Raw genomic sequence first — 21422 nt, 5'->3', positions numbered from 1 at the left:
ACAAAATTGAAGAGGTTGTTAAGGCCCCAGCGCCTGAAAATGTGTCGCAACTGAGGTCATTCCTCGGGTTGGTGAATTACTATCATAAGTTTTTGCCGAATTTGTCGACAATTCTGCACCCACTGAACGCCCTGCTACGAACGGGGGTAGCATGGAAATGGAACGATGATTGTAAGCGTGCTTTTCAGAAGAGTAAGGACTTAATCACTTCAAGGGAAGTATTGGCTCACTACAACCCAGCACTGCCAATCAGGCTGGCGTGTGATGCGTCTCCCTACGGCATTGGGGCGGTACTGTCACATAAATTCCTTGATGGTTTAGAGGCCGATAGCTTTTGCGTCACGCTCGTTAACTTCTGCCGAGTGTAACTACGCCCAGATTGACAGAGAGGCCCTCAGCCTAGTGTGGGGGGTGAAGAAGTTCAATCACTATCTGCACGGTCAAAAATTTACTCTACTAACCGATCATCAACCTCTTGTCTCCATTTTCAACCCTCAGAAGGGCGTACCGATAATGACGGCACAACGGCTGCAGAGATGGTCCCTTTTCCTAGGGGCACACCAATATGACATCGAGTACAAAGGAACTAAACAGCATGGAAATGCTGATGGATTGTCACGTCTACCGTTGCCGACAGTGGAAGAAGACGACCTTGCAGTGGATCCAATGGAGTTATTCCACTCGACCATAGTCGAATGTCTCCCTGTGACGAATGCAAACATAGAAAAGGAAACACTGAATGACCCGACACTATCACGAGTCTATGATTTAACGGTGAAGGGATGGCCAGCACATGGCGAACCACTGCTGCCAGCATTCTCGCCGAGAAGAGAACAGCTGTCAGTGTGCAGAGGAACCTTGATGTGTGGATCCAGAGTAGTAATTCCACCTAAGTTGACGGATAGAGTACTCAATGAGCTTCATGAGGGTCATCTGGGTGGGGTAAAAATGAAGAACTTAGCCAGAGCGTTTGTGTGGTGGCCGGGAATCGATAGAGAAATCGAAGAGATGACCAAGAGCTGTACAGGATGCCAGAAGGTCCAAAACGCCCCACCACAAGCTCCTCTGCATCTATGGGAGTGGCCCTCATCTCCATGGCAACGGGTGCACATTGATTTTGCTGGTCCCTTCGTGGACTCGATGTTTTTAATTGCGGTGGATGCACATTCAAAGTGGCCAGAGGTAATAAAAATGTCCTCAACCACCACGGAAAAAACGATCACAGTTTTGCGAACCATATTCGCCAGGAATGGGCTGCCTGAACAGATTTGCTCTGACAATGGACCACAGTTTGTGTCTGAAGAGTTCCGGAGGTTCTTAAAGAACAATGGCGTTAAGCATTACACATCTGCCCCATATCATCCAGCCACTAATGGATTGGCTGAGAGGTTTGTCCAAACATTCAAGAAGGCTATCAAGGCAATGTGTAATGAAGATATACCCCTACAACACAAGGTGGACAACTTCTTGTTTGCCTACCGGAATGCGACACATGCGGTTACCAACCAAACTCCAGCCATGATGTTCTTCAATCGAAGACTACGATGCCGCTTGGATTTGGTTAAGCCAAACGTCCGAAGAGATGTGGAGAACAGGCAATTTCAGAATATGAATGAAAGGCCGACCAGGAGTTTTAAGATAGGTCAACCAGTTTTGGCCCGGGACTACCGCACTGAGAAATGGCAGCCAGGAACGATTTGTACACGACAAGGACCTCTCATGTATACCGTGGACATTGGGAAGAGCATTGTAAGATGCCATGCTGACCAGATTCTAGAGTCACTGGAAAACGTCAACTCCACACCACGATCTGATACACCTGGTAATGAAATTGACGTTCCAATTGCAGCTACCGCAGAACCGGTAATATTGGAAGCAGATGAACCAAACAAAGACATTGATCCCGACGCAACATTGCCAGAAGAACCGGATACCCCAAAGAGGCGTTATCCAGACAGAATCAGGAAGCCTCCTCAAAGACTGAACTTATAATTGCTTAAACTTAACCAATGTATCTAGTAACAGTAATTGTGATTGTAATTCATTATCATTTAGTTGTTAAATGAATGTTATGTAATGTTTATCTAAAAGGGGAGGAATTGTTGTGTATGTACCTTTAAGAGAATAACTGGTCTCAGACTGCAGTACCGGCAGTGACCACCCCTGTATAAAAGGCGCTAGAGAGCCTCTGTTGTTTACTGGTGGAAGTCAGTAGTGAAGCTAAAGACTTGTTTGTTTTCACTCCTGCTGGTCCGTGTCTCAATCATTCACGGACTTAACAGCCAGGACACCAGAAAAACTCCCATGCTCCTCTTCAAATAGCACTTTGGGATCTTTTATATCCACCCGAGAGGCCAGACTTGGTTTAACATCTCATCTGAAAGACAGCACCTGAGATAACGCAGCACCCCTTCGTTACTGCACACAGTCTAGATTATGTGCTCAAGTCTCTGGAGTGGGGCTTGAACCTACGGTGTTCTGACTCAGACGAGAGAATGCTATCACAGAGCCAAGGCAGAATCATGCAAAAACTGACCAACAACTTCAAAAAAGCTCACTATTTGCCCTCAGTATAAGCTAATGATGTGAAAACAAATAACTACACTGGAAGAGGATTGAGATATGTATCTGTTGAACTTAAGTAGCAGATATACCCAAGAAATGCCACATGTACAGAAAAGATGGTATGCAGATAAAAGTATTGAAGACACAAGATTTCCTTTCTAGGGGAAGTCTGGGGCATTCTGTTAGACTAATTTCTTAGACGTAAATGCTCATATTTTGATTTGTGACATGGTCCTTTTTGATAGACTTTATTGATAAGTCACAGATTCAAAAGTGAAGCAGGCTGTAGTGTAAAGATAAATATTTGAAAAAGAAAAATTAGAAAAGTTTATGAGGAAAGGGCAAGAGATTAAGTAGATAGCTCAGAGAGCCACTACAGGCAGGAAGGCCGCCTCCTGCGTTCCAGTTCGCCCCTGCGCGCCTCCAAGGGCCCGATCTGCCAATCCCCAACTCGATCTGTTAATTCCCACCCCACACCATCCCATCTGCCTCCATAGAGCTGAAGGTGCTGTCTATCATCAGATTGAACGATTTCCCGCTGGACTATCCCTCGTGGCTGGCTGCTGGTCTCACCCCCACTGCCCATAAGTTCACCAGAGCGGAGGCTGGCTGCACTTTCTATGAAGTTGCAGCAGTGGAGCAGGACCTGCCACGAGGAGATTCGCTGAGCCTGCAATAACTTGCCTTACTTGCTTTATTGCCACAAACTAGTAGGACCTGTACCTGGTGGAGGAGCCAAGTGATGAGGAGGAAATGGTCTTCAGCTCTGAAGGCGAGTCCAGCGATGATTAATTTGCAAGTTAAGTATCAAATTCTCCAGGTTACCAATATAACAGAATAAGCCTTGCCATCCTTGAGGTTCAATTTGAGCACTATCATACTCAGGTCAGTCATTTACAATTATAGCCTGCAGCGGCAATGGCCATAATCATTCACACCCTCAACAAAGCACAGATATCAAGCCATTAAGTAAATTCAATAACATTTACAGACTGAGACGAATGACATAACCTCCTGAAATAGGTCCAACCAGAGTTAGCAACCCTACCTCCTTCTGTGCAATTCTATGAGGGAGCTAACGTTCGAAGAGAGATGAGGTTCGAGAGACCAAAGGGGCCTTTTGAAATCTGAGGCTAAGTTTGTTTGTTTTTTGAAATTCTGATTTCCTTTTGTCAAATGTCATTGAATGTGCCGCATCACAAAAAACAGCGGAACCGTTGATCGCGGCGCGGCGCTGCCGGGGGAGCACTGGGCGCGGCGCACGCAGGAGACAGAAGTGACGTTATTAGTAACGCTCCTGAGAAACCGAAGCGAAGACAAAACAACCATTAAAAAAACTGAGAGCGCGCGCGCTGGGGGGGTCAGGGGCGAGTGAGGGGGGTCAGAGTGTGTGGGCCGGGGTCAGGGGTAAGTGACGGGGGTCAGAGGGCGGGTGACGGGGTCAGTGTGTGTGGGCTGGGGTCAGGGGGCGAGTGACGGGGTCAGAGTGTGGGCCGGGGTCAGGGGGTGGGTGACGGGGGTCAGAGGGCGAGTGACGGGGGTCAGGGGTGAGTGACGGGGTCAGGGCGGGTGACGGGGTCAGGGGTGAGTGACGGGATCAGATTGTGTGGGCCTGGGGCGGGTGACGGGGTCAGGGGTGAGTGACGGGATCAGATTGTGTGGGGCGGGTGACGGGGTCAGGGGTGAGTGACGAGGTCAGAGTGTGTGGGCCGGGGGTGGGTGACGGGGTCAGATTGTGAGGCGGCGGGTGTGTGCAGCAGCGGCACTGAGTCCCTTTGACCCCCGCTAATGGACAGCGACACGAACCTGGACGGGGAGGTGGATCACTCTTTCTTCGACAGCGACTGCGAGGGCGGGAGGCGCAGTCCTCGCACCGGTAGAGGCCCCGGTCCGGGGCCTTCGAGCAGCGGACAAGGGCCGGGGGGCTCGCAGCGCAACGAGGCTGCCTCAGCGAGCCGAGGGCGGCCAGGAAGTTCGGCTTCATCGGCCTCGCCCCCCGCCTCCTTATCCTCTCTATCCCCCGCCTCGGTGTCGCCCTCATTCCCCGCCACCGAATCGCCCTCGCCCCCTTCCTCCTCCTCCTCCTCCTCCTCATCCAGTGGGAAGGGGGTCAGCTTCCCAGGGGAAGATCGGGTGAAAAGCTCAGGACCTTCCAACAATTCGGGGGACAAAGCGGGAAGCAGCGATGAAGGAAGCGGGGAGATTAGATCCAGACCACAGTCTGGCCCCAGTGGCCAGAGCAGTTCACGCTGCCGGTCGGGTGAAGCTGCTCCTTCGGATCCAGCGTCAAATTCTGACTCGGACACTAACAGCTCCAGCTCGGATCGCTCGTCCTCCTCTTCGTCGGGGGAACGATCTCCATCTTTCCCCACATCCCAGCGGAGACCCAATTCTTCCCCGAAGTCCAGGAAAGGGCCGATCAAAGGCTTCTGCCAGGGCAAGAACGAGGATAAAGACTCCGAGGGTACAGTAACCGACGTGACTCCTCTCACTAGTCCAGATAGCAGTCCCATTCATTCTGTTCACCAATGTAAAGAATCAAAGGCCAACTCCTGCAGAAAAAAGAGCAGCAATAAACAGGAAAATGTTAGCCAGGCAGTCTACAGCAGTCTGGACAGATTAAGCTTTGATAGGGAAAAGGGTCAAGGGAGGCAAAAGTCGCGGAGGCAACCGAGGGAAGCTATGTCTTGCAATGTGTCTTCAAAGTCAGATTCTTTGGAGCCCAAGAGGCTTGATCAAAGACTTAGCCAGAAGATCCTCAATGATGCCACTGACCTTAACCAGCTACTGAAAGGTGAAACTTAAAATGTTTTTTTGTCAGATGAAGGTTAGTTATTATACCGTTAATAAACTTTATTTCAGTTCTAGAAACATAAGGAAATGGCAGATCAACTAAATGCATACTTTGGGTCAGTCTTTACGAAGGAAGACACAAAAAACCTCCCTGGGATATCGGGAAAAATAGGGACATTGGCAAAGGAGGAACTGACGCAAATCAATATCTCTAAGGATATGGTGTTAAGGAAGCTAAAGGGATTGAAGGTGGACAAATCCCCAGGGCCTGATAACATGCATCCTAGGGTACTGAAGGAGGTGGCCCTAGAGATAGCGGATGCACTAAGGATGATTTTTCAGAATTCATTAGACTCGGGAACAGTGCCGATGGATTGGAGGGTAGCTAACGTTACCCCACTATTCAAAAAGGGGGGTAGGGAAAAAGCAGGTAATTACAGACCTGTAAGCCTTACATCAGTTGTGGGCAAAATGCTGGAGTCCATCATTAAGGATGAAATAGCGGAGCACTTAGCAAATGGGGACAGGATAGGGCAGAGTCAACATGGATTTACAAAGGGTAAATCGTGCTTGACTAATCTATTGGAATTTTTTGAGGGAGTAACTGGTAGAATAGATGGGGGAGAGCCAGTAGATGTGGTGTACCTGGACTTCCAAAAGGCCTTCGATAAGGTCCCACATAAAAGATTAGCATGGAAAATTGAGGCTCATGGGATAAAGGGGAAAGTTTTGGCGTGGATAGGGAACTGGCTGTCAGATAGAAAACAGAGAGTTGGAATAAACGGCTCATTTTCTGAATGGCAGGCAGTAACAAGTGGGGTACCACAGGGATCTGTCCTGGGCCCCCAGCTGTTCACAATTTACATTAATGACCTGGATCAGGGAGTCGGATGCAGCATTTCCAAATTTGCAGACGACACTAAACTAGGAGGTGGGGTGGGCTCAGAGGAAGAGACCAGGAAGCTCCAGAGCGATTTGGACAGACTGGGCGATTGGGCGGATAAATGGCAGATGCACTATAATGTGGACAAGTGCGAAGTTATCCACCTTGGGTGCAGGAACGGGAGGGCAAATTATTATTTAAATGGCAATAGATTGGGAGAGGGGGAAGTACAGAGAGACCTGGGTGTTCTTGTACACCAGTCACTGAAGGCGAGCATGCAGGTGCAACAGGCGGTCAAGAAGGCAAACGGTATGCTGGCCTTCATAGCAAAAGGGTTAGAATACAGGAACAGGGATACCTTGCTGCAGCTGTACAGGGCACTGGTGAGACCACACCTCGAGTACTGTGTACAGTTTTGGTCGCCTCATCTGAGGAAGGATGTTCTTGCCATGGAGGGGGTGCAGCGGCGATTCACCAGGCTGATACCAGGAATGGCGGGAATGACCTATGAGGAGAGACTATGTAGTTTAGGGATGTACACACTGGAGTTTAGAAGATTGAGAGGGGACCTCATAGAAGTGTATAAAATTCTGACAGGTCTAGACAGACTGGATGCAGAAGGAATGTTTCCCTTGGCGGGTGAGAACAGAACTAGAGGACATAATTTAAGGATAAGGGCTAAACCATTTAGGACAGAGATGAGGGGGAATTTCTTCACTCAGAGAGTGGTGAACCTGTGGAACTCATTGCCACAGAGGGCAGTGTACGCCAACTCATTAAATATATTTAAGAGGGAATTAGATATATTTCTACGGGCAAAAGGGGTTAAGGGTTACGGAGAGAAGGCGGGGACGGGATACTGAATTAAAGGATCAGCCATGATCTCATTAAATGGCGGAGCAGGCACGAAGGGCCGAATGGCCTACTCCTGCTCCTATCTTCTATGTATCTATGTATCTATGTATATTAGTAATTGCCCAGGAGTGAACCCTATCCTTATATTAATAGACATATAGATAGATTATATATATTACAAATCTAGCACTTGCTGTCTGCAAAGCCTTACTTCCTGTGACAACAGCCTTATGTGTCATAAGAAATAGGAGCAGGAGCAGGAGTAGGCCATACGGCCCCTCGAGCCTGCTCCGCCATTCAATAAGATCATGGCTGATCTTCGACCTCAATTCCACCTTCCCATACTATCCCCATATCCCTTAATTCCCTTTGTTTCCAAAAATTTATCGACCTCTGTCTTGAATATACTCAACAACTGAGCCTCCACAGCCCTCTGGGGTAGAGAATGCCAAAGATTCACATTCCTTTGAGTGAAGAAATTTCTCCTTATCTCAGTCCTAAGTGGCCGACCCCTTATTTTGAGGCTAGTGATCCCTAATTCTAGACTCCCCAGCCGGGGGAAACATCCTCCCAGCATCTACACTGTCAAGCCCCTTACGAATTTTGGCCCAGATTTTCCGATCGCAGGCCTGCTATTGTTCCTCTTTCAGCTATGAAGCATTTGGAAAAGAGAGCTGTGAAAAATAGTTGCCGATTTTCCACCACGGAGGGCTGCGATCTGGAAAAATCTGCGCCCTTACCCGAGGGCTCCTGGGAGGCGCACAGTTCCGCTGCTGGGCCTCTCCAAACTGCTAGTGCGCAGGGCCCAAGTATCCCAGAGGTGCAGGTAGTTGGCAGTGTCCCTGGGATCACGTGGGCCATGGGGAGCCAATCAAAGAAGGGAATCTCCCTTCATACATTTGACAGGAATATATGAATGGAGATCACCCCCAAAAAGTCCTACACAGTGCGTACCCACCCGTAGGGATCGGAATATCCGGCCCAATATGTTTCAATGAGATGAGATCACCTCATTCTTCTACTGTCGTGCCACAATTATACCCTCCTGCCAGTGATGGCGCTGTAGCATCTCAGTTTTGCATCTCCCGGCTCCTCAGCCGGTATTGCAGAGAAACTCCGATGTTCCAACCAACTGTACTTCTCTGCTTCCCAACTTGCCATAAGTTTTGATGTTTTACTATTATATAAAATCCAACTATTACCAGATGAGGACAGAATGTGTCACTAACTTTAAATTGGGAACTGAAGTATGTCTGTTTTTAGTCCAATTAACCTTGTTTCTAACAACCCCCTTTCACCTGAAGACTATACCTGCTCTTGACTCCCCATGTGTAATGCCAAAGCAGAATGATTATTTAGAAAGACAGTTAGACATATAGTGCATCTGATGTGTTTTGTCTGTCGCATCTATATTTTTGCACATTTCTGTTTTCTGTCACGCTTCAAGAAAAGGATTTTTTTTTAAAGACAATCTCTCTAATCTTTCAGGAACTCATTAGTTTTGAGTGTTTGTCTCTGCAGAAGTTTGGGTTATGCAACTTCAAACTGAGGAAACATTTTAGCTGTGTTGTCACTAGATGTACTGAGCTTATTCGTATCAATGCCCTATGGGGGGGGGGGGGGGAGAAAGCCAATACACTTCAGTGGTGTGCCAATATGTTGCTTGTGATGTTCTTAATTTAATACCTTAAATTGTTCCCACCATTATCACCACCTATGCTGATGTACTGTGTTACCTAGTTAAAATACCCTCTCCAGATGCACAGTGAAATTTGACTCTGTAATCTAATTGTGCTGGTTGGCTGGGTGGTTTTAACATTTCAAGCGGACATGTGAAAATTTCACATGGCCACCATTGCACTTCACTAAAATTGTGATGATAAAATCCATCAACAGCGTGGCAATGAAACGTTTCCACCCACCATTACATTTTACTAAAAATTTACTGAAACCATTCTTTTATGGTCTAATTTTTGCATTTGAGCCATTTTACTCATTTACCCAAGACTGGTTGTGATAAAGTTTGGAGTGTTGAATTTAAAGTAACCCGAACACTATGGTTCCTCTTTCAGCAATGATGCATTTGGAAAAGCGAGAGCTGCGAAAGATAGTTGCTGATTTCCCACCACGGAGGTACAGGAAAAACTACACCTTCAGTAACGAAGAGACAAAGCGGATTGATCGTGAAAATCAGAGATTGTTACAAGAACTGACCCGAAAAACCACAAAGCCAGCAGTTGTTGCACCAAAGGGAATCTCGCCTGCCACGGCCCGAATCTACCACAGCACCCTGAACAGACAGCGGGAGCAGGCAAGGATCGAAAAAGAAAACCTGGTGAGTTTTCTACATAGCCCAGAGGTAGAGAAGCAGGAGTGCCCAGAAAATTTGAAAAAGGTACACTGAGGTCTCTGCTGAATTAGCCGGTCTTGCAAAGGGCGGTGCTGTGATACAGTCAGTTAGTCTCGGCTGATCAGGGCTCTCGCTTCTGCTTTTCCAAAGACCCATGCTGGCTGTGGAGCCTCCACTCGCTGTGGTTGAATAGCCCATTGACACTCCATCCAGGCTCATGCATGGTGAGTGACTACTTGGGCAAAACAACAGAGATGCTGCTGCTGCTCAGGGAACTATAGAAAACCAGCGAAGGGAGAAAAATCAATATTTTGATAATGGTTTTTATAATTCAGCATATTTTGTAGAACATAAATAGTTTAATTCTGATCTGTTAACTTGGAATTTTTTAAATATTTGATCCTTTTTAAACAGGGTTCCATATGTCTTGTATGAAAAGACTGATCAGTTGAAAATCAGATATACCCATAATCTGTGTATAATGGTTCACAACTTGGAATAATGGCATTACTTACATTAAGATGTGTAGAGTAACTGTAGAAGTAGCTATGCGAATGCCTTCATACACAGTAATAACATTGACAGTAATTAAACCCAGAAGCTAAAACGGTAATCAGTAAATGGTAGGGTATAATACCTGTCATTGGAAACTTCATTACTGTATGTAGTATCACTACAGTGGAAATGGATATTGCAGTTGATGGTCTTCAGTGCACGGGCCACTGATTTGTTTGAAGAATTTGTTTGACACCTCTGAATAGTAGATTTTTCTGTGCCAATTTATTAAATGCTGCATATAAAACACCATTTCAACTGTATTTTTGCTTTAAGGTAACTAATTACACAAATATGTTCAAAGGCATAATCACCGAGGAGGTGGTGCAACAAAGGTTCACTAGATTGATTCCTGGGATAAGAGGGTTGTCCTATGAGGAGAGATTGAGTAGATTGGGCTTATATACTCTGGAGTTTAGAAGAATGAGAGGTAATCTCATTGAAACGTACAAGATTCTGAAGGGGATTGGCAGGGTATATGCTGAGAGGTTGTTTCCCCTGGCTGGAGTGTCTAGAACTCAGGGGCATAGTCTCAGGATAAGGAGTCAGCCGTTTAAGACTGAGATGAGGAGGAATTTCTTCACTCAGCGGGTTGTGAATCTTTGGAATTCTCTGCCCCAGAGGGCTGTGGATGCCGAGTCTTTGAGTATATTCAAGGCTGAGATCGATAGATTTTTGGACTCTAGGGGAATCAAGGGATATGGGGATCGGGCGGGAAAGTGGAGTTGAGGTCGAAGATTAGCCATGATCTTATTGAATGGCTGGAGCAGGCTCGAGGGGCCGTCTGGCCTACTCCTAATTCTTAGTTTTTAGTTCTCCTCATAAGAACATGTCCTTTGAGGTATTTTTAGACAAATGCCGATAGAAGATACTATTATAATATTCAGCAGGCCAGGCAGCATCCGTGGAGAGAGAAACAGAGTTAACGTTTCAGGTCTGGGACCCTTGAAACGTTAATTCTGTTTCTCTCTCCACGGATGCTGCCTGGCCTGCTGAGTGTTTCCAGCGTTTTCTGTTGTTATTTCAGATTTCCAGCATCTGCAGTATTTTGCTATTCTGTTATAATATTTTTGTTTAACAGCAGGGGGTGCTAACATTCTATAAATAAGTGCTGTTTACATGATACTCTCTCAAATGTTACTTAACTAATCTCATTTCAGGCTGAACGAAAACATTTATTGATCACTTTGCCCTGCACATGCAGTGTTCTAGTAAATGCCTCCCAGCTAGAGTACTTGATTAAAAGGCAAAGTGTCAGCTGTGGCTCAGTGGGTAGCACACTCCTCTGAGGTTGTGGATTCAAGTCCCACTTCAGAGACTTGAACACAAAAATCTAGGCTGACACTCCAGTGCAGTGCTGAGGGAGTGCTGCACTGTCGGAGGTGCCGTCTTTCGGATCAGACGTTAAACCGAGGCCCCGTCTGCCCTCAGGTGGATGTAAAAGACCCCATTATTTCGAAGAAAAGCAGGGGAGTTATCTCCGGTGTCCTGACCAATATTTATCCCTCAATTAGCATCACTAAAAAGAGATTATCTGGTCATTTAATTCATTGCTGTTTGTGGGAGCTTGCTGTGTGCAAATTGGCCGCTGCATTTCCTACATTACAACAGTGACTCCACTTCAAAAGTACTTAATTGGCTGTAAAGCGCTATGGGGTGTCCGGTGGTCGTGAAAGGCGCTATATAAATGCAAGTCTTTTTAAGGTTCCAAATTTTAACAATTCCACTACAAAATGAACAATTGGAATTCTGTAGACAAAGGAATTAAAAAATCTGTGTACATTTCTTAGTGCACTGTTGATTCATTCAGATTGAATTCCTGTCTGTCCTATTTTAATGCACTTGTTAAGTCCCTTTAAAATAAACAGATTGATGACTTTGCTAAAATAGTACTGAAATAAAGAATAGATTTGCCTTTCTAATCTAGGCTTTATTAACTTAAAAATCCTGTAGCACATCTTCAACACCCAGCCCCAACTAAAGGCTGGAAAGAACTGAATTTAAGATGGCCACCACAAATCACATGACATCAACTACCAATGAGATTACATCATATATTCCAAGGTAGGAAACAAACAACCAATCACAATACTTCTTACTAAACAAAGAATAATCACCACATTCACCCCTCCTTTTAAAATATACTCCAACCTAAATAACCTTTACAATTTATAATTAATTATTTACAACTAAAACTATGCACAGACAAAATAAAACTATTCAACATGACACAATACTAAGTGAGCAACAACAAATAGTAACATTGCACATAAGTATTAAGTATCTCTCAACTAAAACAATATAATATTTCAACAATTTTAAAACATTACTATCAATTTAAAAGTCCATTTTCAATCGGTCGACCGGATATCTTGTTCGTGTCGACCTTCTGAACCTTGGTGAAATTCCTTGCCCTCCCACACCAGGAGACACAGAAGTATCTTCTGCAGGAAGGCTATCCATATCCCGATTTTCAACGGTTTCCAGATTAGAAATCCCATCAGGAGGTAAACTGGGGCGGTCATGAACATCCATCGAGGGCTGACTAATAGAAGTATAATTATCTGCAGTCGGATTGGAAATATTCGTAGTATCTGTAACAGCATCCACATTATCTGAATCACGACTATTGTTAATATCCTCAGAAGAGGGCTGGCCACCACAAGGAGCCAAGTCTTTAATTGAAACGGTACTTTCTTTCCCATCTTGGAATCGAATATGAGCATATTGGGAATTTGCCTCCAACAGCTCCACCTCCTCCACTAAAGGATCATATTTTGACAATCTAACATGGCGTCGAAGCAGCACAGGTCCCTGCATAGTAAGCCATGAAGGTACCGAATATCCCGTAGTAGATCTCCGCGGATAGTTAAAGAGCCTTTCATGGGGGGTCACATTAGTAGCCGTTGAAAGCAATGATCTAATGGAATGCAGGGCATCAGGCAGTACCATTTCCCACTGTGTATTCTTAAGGTTCCGGGATGTCAAAGCCAACATAACTGCCTTCCAGATCACCCCATTGTATCGTTTGCACTGCCCATTACCCTGGGGATTATACGGGGTAGTTCTGCTAGTAGAAATTCCCCGACTCTGAAGGTATTCCTTCAACTGGGAAGACATAAAAGAACTTCCCTGATCCGAATGGATATACGCAGGCATCCCAAAGATGACAAAAAGTTGAGTCAGACATTTGATAACTGTAGCAGCTGATACATCTGCGCAAGGAAAAGCAAAAGGGAACCTTGAAAACTCATCCACAACAGTAAATATATATCGGTTTTGATTAGTTGAAGGAAGAGGCCCCTTAAAATCGACGCTCAAACGTTCAAAAGGAGAAGTAGCCTTTATAAGATGAGCTCGTTGAGGCTTAAAGAAATTCGGTTTACACCGAGCACAGATAGAACATGATGAAGTCATCCGCTTGACGTCTTCAACTGAAAAGGGCAAATTCTTACTGCGTACGAAGTGTATCATCCTCGTAACCCCAGGATGGCATAAGGCATTGTGAAGATTAATAAGCGTATCTCCGTGAATCACAGAACAATAAGCCCTCGACAGCGCATCAGCAGCAACATTATCCTTCCCCGGACGATAAACTATATCAAAATGGTAACATGCCAACTCAATCCTCCACCTCATTATTTTATCATTCTTAATCTTTCCAAAATGTTTGACATCAAACATATAAAGGACACAGACTTTTGATCAGTTACCAACGTAAAATGTCGCCCCGATAAATAATGTCTCCATTTACGCAGTGCTTCTACTATTGCATACGCCTCTTTCTCTATTGAAGAATGCCTTTTTTCACTATTGTTCAAGGTACGTGAGAAAAAGGCCACAGGTCTTCCATTTTGGTTCAGAGTAGCCCCAATTGCAAAATCAGAAGCGTCCGTCTCAATCACAAAAGGAACCTGCTCAATAGAATGCACAACTGCTCCAAGGATATCCTTTTTAAAATTATCAAAACACGTCCTGGCCTCCCATGATAGAGGATATGTCGTAACCCGAATAAGAGGCCGGATCGTCTGTGAAAAATTTGCAATCCAATTAGAATAGTAAGAAAACAGTCCAACAACTCGTTGCAAAGCCTTAGAATTAGTAGGACAAGGTAAATCAATCAATCAATGGTCGCAGACGTTCTGGGTCTGGTTTAATCTTGTTTCCCGAGATAATGTACCCCAGTAGATTTACCTCAGTGGTCGAAAAGGTACACTTCTCTTTATTGAAAGTTAAACCAACTTTTTCCGCAGCTTGAAGGAATCTTTCTAAATTAGAATCATGCTCCACCCTTGATTTGCCACACACCGTGATGTCATCTAAGTATGAAAAGGTGTCAGAGAGAGAGTTATCACTTATAAAAGCATCCATTGCCCGTTGAAAACAAGCAACACCATTAGTAACACCAAATGGTATTCGGCAAAACTGATACAGCTTTCCACCAGCCTCAAAGGCCGTATATGGTTGATCCTTCTTAACAATAGGAATCTGATGATAAGCACTCTTTAGGTCAATAGTACTAAAAACCTTATACTGAGATACTTTATTGATAAGCTCATCAATCTTAGGCAAAGGGTACGCATCTAATTGAGTATACCTATTAATAGTTTGGGAATAGTCTATCACCATTCGTTTCTTATGTCTCTCGTTAGTCGTGACAACTACCTGTGCCCGCCAAGGTGAACAACTAGGTTCAATGATTCCTTCCAATAAGAGACGTTGAACTTCAGAATTAATAAATTCTCTATCCTGACTGCTATACCTTCTTGACTTGGTAGCAATTGGCTTACAATCCAGCATCAAATTGGAAAAAAGTGATAATGGAGAAATGGATAAAAAGAGGTTAATCCACAAATAGATAAAGGTGGCTTAGTCCCGCCAAATGAAAGACTGAGAGAGACTCGTGTAACTGAAGCACATCATGACCAACCAAAATATCCGCACAGAGATTAGGCAAAACAGATAGGTGTATATCAGTATACGTATTACCTAGAAGAATCAATTTCACAAGGCAACAACCAGCTACTTGTGAAGTGAGAGTCGTCTGAGCCATGCACACCTGATAGGAAACAGGTGAAATTTTCAAATGCTTCTCCTTTGCAAACTGAAGACTTATAAAACTCTCGGTACTGCCCGTATCTATAAGGGCCTTCACTTCCAACCCATTAACTTGGGCCGTAACTAAAGCTTTGTTTAGGCCATGAGCAAATGCAGCAGAAATTGATGCAATAAACACCCTATCTAAAGGCTGAATAGTCACAGAGGAGGTAATTGAACCTGATGATTTACACACACGTGCGTAATGACCTCTCTTGCCGCATTTACTACACACAGCCTCCCGAGCAGGACACTTCAGACGAGGGTGCCGGACGTTCCCACAAAAATAACACTTCTGAATCCTAGAGGCAACAGCCGCTGAAGTAGAAACTGTTTCAGAATCTAGTAAACCACTCCTATTAAGTCCACATAATTCCTTTTCATCCGGAACTGCCAAAACCACAGTCAGGCCGATTAAAGAGAGCATAAGAATCCGAACTTCTCTGAGCCACATCCAATGTAGAAGCTTGCTCAAAAGCACTCTTAAGATCCAAAGTCTTATTTTCTAACAACCGCTGACAAATTGATCTAGACAGTAATCCATTAATAAAAGCATCCCGTACCGATTCTTCCTTATATTCTTCAGCCGTCACGGCCTTATAATTACAGTTAACACTAAGGCACCGAAGTGCTTGTAAATAAGTATCCAAAGATTCTCCCACCTGCTGCCTATGGGCAGATAGAAGGTGATGTGCAAATACCTCATTCTTTGGTTTAACAAAAATCTTTTCCAATGTAGAAATAGCCACCTCGTAAGTTTTACAGTCCAAAATATACTTATACACATCCGGAGCAATGTAGTTGATCAGCATATTCAGCTTATTTAGAGACTCTTAATCCAACACGCCCAAAAAGTTTTTAAATGTACAATACCAATGTTTCCATTTATCATCCACTCCTGCAGAATTAGGGTCAGCATTGAATCGTTCTGGTTGAAGATATCGCTCCATTCTGACATAAAGTTAATAAATTGAAATAAAGAATAGATTTGCCTTTCTAATCTAGGCTTTATTAACTTAAAAATCCTGTAGCACATCTTCAACACCCAGTCCCAACTAAAGGCTGGAAAGAACTGAATTTAAGATGGCCACCACAAATCACATGACATCAACTACCAATGAGATTACACCATATATCCCAAGGCAGGAAACAAACAACCAATCACAATACTTCTTACTAAACATAAAGAATAATCACCACAAGTACAAACAGGAATTTTAGTGCAAAAGCATTAACAAACTCACTAAAAGTAGACACAGAGTAAATTAAACTTGTGCTCCTCCAGCCAAGCCATTCCATTACAGCTACAACACTGGCATCTACCCGATAATGTTGAAAATTGCCCAGGTACATCCTGTTCACAAAAAGCAGGAGAAATCCAAGCTGGCCAATTTCTGTTCCATCAGCCTACTCCCAATCATCAGCAAAGTGATGGAAGGTGTCGTCGACAGTGCTATCAAGCGGCACTTCCTCACCAAGTAACCTGCTCACCGATACTCAGTTGAGGTTACATAGAAACATACAAGATAGGAGCAGGAGTAGGCCATTCGGCCCCTCGAGCCTGCTCCGCCATTCAATGAGATCATGGCTGATCATCCACACTCAGTACCCTGTCCCTGCCTTCTCCCCATATTCCTTGATCCCTTTAGCCTTAAGAAATATATCCAACTCCTTCTTGAATATATTTAATGAATTGGCCTCCACTGCCTTCTGTGGTAGAGAATTCCACAGGTTCACCACTCTCTGGGTGGAGAAATTCCTCCTCATCTCTGCCCTAAATGGCTTACCCCTTATCCTTAGACTGTGACCCCTGGTTCTGGACTCCCCGGCCATCGGAAACATCCTTCCTGCATCCAGTCTGTCCAGTCCTGTTAGAATTTTATAAGTTTCAATGAGATCCCCTCTCATTCTTCTAAACTCCAGCGAGTATAAGCCCAATCGAACCAATCTCTCCTCATACGTCATTCCTGCCATCCCAGGTATCAGTCTGGAGAATCTTTGCTGCACTCCCTCCATGGCAAGAACATCCTTCCTCAGATAAGGTGACCAAAACTGCACACAATACTCAAGGTGTGGTCTCACATAAGAGGTTAGCGTGCAAAATTAAGGCACATGGGATTGGGGGCAAGGTATTGACTTGGATAGAGAACTGGTTGGCGGACAGAAAGCAAAGAGTTGGAATAAACGGGTTGTTTTCCGAGTGGCAGGCAGTGACTAGTGGGGTACCGCAAGGATCGGTCCTAGGACCCCAGCTGTTCACAATATATATTAATGATCTGGACGAGGGAATTGGATGTAATATCTCCAAATTTGCAGACGACACAAAGCTGGGTGGGAGGGTATGCTGTGAGGAGGATGTCATGAAACTCCAGTACGATTTGGACAGGTTGGGTGATTGGGCAGAAACATGGCAAATGCACTATAATGTGGATAAATGTGAGGTTATCCACTTTGGTGGCAAAAACAGGAAGGCAGATTATTATTTGAATGGCAATAGATTGGGAGAAGGGGAAGTGCAAAGAGACCTGGGTGTTCTTGTGCACCAGTCGCTGAAGGTAAGCATGCAGGTGCAGCAGGCGGTTAAGAAGGCAAATGGTATGTTGGCCTTCGTAGCAAGAGGGTTCGAGTGCAAGAACAAGGATGTCTTGCTGCAGTTGTACAGGGCCTTGGTAAAACATAGAAACATAGAAGATAGGAGCAGGAGTAGGCCATTCGGCCCTTCGAGCCTGCTCCGCCTGATCTCTAATTAATTGGTTCCTCGACATATTGGTCCAGAAAACCATCTCGTATACACTCCAGGAATTCCTCCTCCACAGTATTATTACTAATTTGGTTAGCCCAATCTATATGTAGATTAAAGTCACCCATGATAACTGCCGTGCCCTTATTGCACGCATCTCTAATTTCCCATTTAATGCCATCCCCAACCTCTGCATTACTGTTTGGAGGTCTGTATACTACTCCCACTAATGTTTTCTGCCCCTTAATATTTCTCAGTTCTACCCATACAGATTCCACATCATCAGAGCTAATATCCTTCCTTTCAATTGTGTTAATCCCCTCTTTAACCAGCAATGCTATCCCACCTCCTTTTCCTTTTTGCCTATCTTTCCTGAATATTGAATAGCCCTGGATGTTGAGTTCCCAGCCTTAGTCACCCTGGAGCCATGTTTCTGTAATCCCAATCATATCATATCCGTTTACCTCTATTTGCGCAGCTAATTCATCCACCTTATTACCAATGCTCCTTGCATTAAGACACAAGGCCTTCAGGCTTTTTTTGTAACACTTTTGCACCTTTTAGAATTATTATTTACTGTGGCCATGTTTGATTTAAACCGTTGATTTCCCTGACTGCCACCTTTGTTTTTCTCCTTCCTTTCTTTTGCTTCTATCCTTGTTTCCCTTTCCTCTGTCCCCCTGCTCAGGTTCCCAACCGCCTGCCATTTTAGTTTAAACCCTCCCCCAGAGCACTAGCAAACACTCCCCCTAGGACATCGGTCCCAGTCCTGCCCAGGTGCAAACCGTCCGGTCTGTACTAGTCCCAGCTCCCCCAGAACCGGTTCCAATGTCCCAGGAATTTGAATCCCTCCCCCTTGCACCATTCCTCTAGCCACGTATTCATCTGAAATATCCTTCTATTTCTACTCTGACTAGGACGTGGCAGTGGTAGCAATCCTGAGATTACTACCATTGAGGTCCTATTTTTTAATTTACCTCCTAACTCCCTATATTCCGCTTTTAGGACCTCATCCCGCTTTTTACCTGTATCGTTAGTACCTATATGCACCACGACAACTGACTGTTCACCCTCCCCTTCCAAAATGTTCTGCAGCCGTTCTGAGACATCCTTGACCCTTGCACCAGGGAAGCAACATACCACCCTGGAGTCTCGTTTGCAGCCGCAGAAACGCCTGTCTATTCCCCTTACAGTAGAATCCCCTATCACTATAGCTCTCCCACTCTTTTTCCTCCCACCCTGTGCAGCAGAACCACCCACGGTGCCAGGAAGTTGGCTGCTGCTGCCTTCCTCTGATAAGCCATCTCCCTCACCAATATCCAAAGTGGTATATCTGAGGGGGGAATAGCCACAGGGGACCCCTGCACTACGTGCCTGCGCCTACTACTCTGTCTGGTGGTCACCCATTCTCTTCCAGCCTGTGCAGCCTTTACCTGCGGTGTGACCAACTCCCTAAACGTGTTATCCACGACCTCCTCAGCATCGTGAATGCTCCAGTATGTATCCACTCGCAGCTCCAGCGCCACAATGCCATCTGTCAGTAGCTGCAGCTGGATACACTTCCCGCACACATGGTTGTCAGGGACACAGGAAGTGTCCCTGATTTCCCACATAGCACAGGAGGAGCATACCACGGGGCCGAGCTCTCCTGCCATGACTTTACCCTTTAATTAATTAAAATTAAATTAATCAAATCAATCCCACCAATTACACTACAATTAAATGATATACTTAAGGGCCCTGGTTTACCAGCAGTCCCCGCTACACCACAGACACCCTATAAACTATAAACCACAAAATTTAAGTTTGGAAAAAAGGAGAAAGAGAGAAATACTCACCAACCAATCACTTACCTGCTTTCTGGTGACGTCACACTTCGATTACTTTTTACTTCTCTCACTCCCTCCCTCTGAGCTCGGAGATTGGTAAGCCTACCTGCTCCTCGCTGCCTCGTTATATCACCGCCGCCTCGCTCCACTCCGGTCCGCCGCCGCTCAGGCCTACCTGCGCCTCACCGCCTCGTTATATCACCGCCGCCTCGCTCCACTCGGGTCCGCCGCTCAGGCCTACCTGCGCCTCGCCGCCTCACTCCACTCAGGTCTGCCGCCGCTCTGAGGCATTCCGCCGCCTCGCTCCACTCAGGTCCGCCACCACTGTGGGGCCTACCTGCTCCTGTTCTGCCACTCGGCTCCAGACCCCATTACGGCCTTGGTCCAAACATGGACAAAAGAGCTGAATTCCAGTGGTGAGTGCGAGGACTGCTCTTGACATCAAGGCAGCATTCGACCGAGTGTGGCATCAAGGAGCCCCAGTAAAACTGAAGTCAGTGGGGATTCCTCATCCCTAGCATTAGACAACTTACCTCCCCCATCCCTCGAAACCCTGGCACACACCTGTCCCCCATTGCCGAAAACCTATCGCAGGAGAGGAAATAGGAACTATAGTTAGGGTCTAAAGTTGTTAAAGTCAGTGTTACAGTCAGAGGGCAGCCAACTGCCTAGTAGAAAGAAGAGGTGCTGTTCCTTAAGCTTGTGTTGTGCTTTATTGGAACAGTGTAAAAGGCCAAAGACAGATAGGTCAAGCTGGGAAGGGGGCAGAGAATTTAAGTGGCAAGTGTAGTGTATGTGCCTTTAAGAGCCCCAGGTGTGCTGTAATGCCGGTAATGGCCACTCGGGCTATATAAGCCTGTATATTGTGTATATCCGTGAGAACCCCCCCCCAGACTTTGCTTAGTAAACACCTATGAACCAACTCCTGTCTTCAGTGTCTTTATCAACACACGGACACTACAGTGGCGATGAAGTGGAAACGGACTGACCTGCAATTCGGCAGCACCTCCAGGACATCGATTCCTCGGGCGTCCAGAAGACTCAAGAAAGTGAGAGAAGCTGTGGTTTCACCAGCTGGCCAAGCTGGTGGCAGGTACTGCGCTAATCCTTCCTGGGCGTCAGGCTGGGGCTCCAGCGGCTGGCTCTACAGCTGAGACAGGCAGCGAAATCGGAGGCAAGCAATAACGGACTGGGAGGGAGCACTCGGGAGACGGCCGGCGCGGCAAGCAGGTAAGCGTTCAGACCTGCAGAGAAAGTCCGGCGGGAACGAGTCTCCAACTGTAAACAAATAAAATAAAATTAAAAAAACAAAGAACGGAAACAGCGTTGTCATTGGCAGCAGCGGCAGAAAAGCGCGGGAAGCGCCATATCTTTGCTGCTGAAAAGAAAGAAAAGCGCGGGAAGCGCCATATCTTTTCTGAAATGCCTAAGGCAATATTGATGCTTTTGATAGCAAAATAGAGGATTGGACCACATACGTGGAAAGAGTAGAGGTATATTGCACTGCAAATGGAATAGAAGATGAAAAAAAAGCTTCAGTACTGCTGAACCTAATGGGCGCAAAGGCATATGGGCTGTTACAAAATTTAATCACTCCAGCCAAACCAAAGGACAAGAATTTTAAAGAAATTGTTGATACCCTGCAGGAGCACTTAAACCCAACACCGCTGCTGATAGCGGAACGATTCAAATTCTTCAAGAGAAATCAACACAAGAATGAAAGTAACGCTGATTACCTAACCGAATTAAGAAAGC

At 45.5% G+C, this 21422-nt stretch overlaps 1 protein-coding gene across 2 annotated transcripts in view; it reads left to right on the top strand.

Moving 5' to 3' along the window:
* Nucleotides 1-4256: 4256 nt before the first annotated feature.
* Nucleotides 4257-21422, top strand: part of cfap97 (cilia and flagella associated protein 97) — a 50438-nt gene continuing 33272 nt past the window's right edge. Inside the window, exons 1-3 of one of the 2 annotated variants that reach the window (XR_015077506.1) lie at nt 4257-5359; nt 9169-9431; nt 20603-20897. Coding sequence is in view for 1 of the 2 variants with exons in the window: in XM_085981334.1 (XP_085837460.1) it covers nt 4354-5359; nt 9169-9431 (1269 nt within the window). In the remaining variant the exon portion in view is untranslated. The remainder of the gene's footprint in view (nt 5360-9168; nt 9432-20602; nt 20898-21422) is intronic. The other variant, XM_085981334.1, reaches the window with a different exon arrangement.

The sequence above is a fragment of the Somniosus microcephalus genome, chromosome 1 (genome assembly GCF_052327205.1).
Source record: "Somniosus microcephalus isolate GS21.2 chromosome 1, FLI_Smic_1.0, whole genome shotgun sequence".
NCBI classification, from domain to species: Eukaryota; Metazoa; Chordata; class Chondrichthyes; order Squaliformes; family Somniosidae; genus Somniosus; species Somniosus microcephalus.
This window is presented reverse-complemented; position numbering and strand designations above follow the sequence as displayed.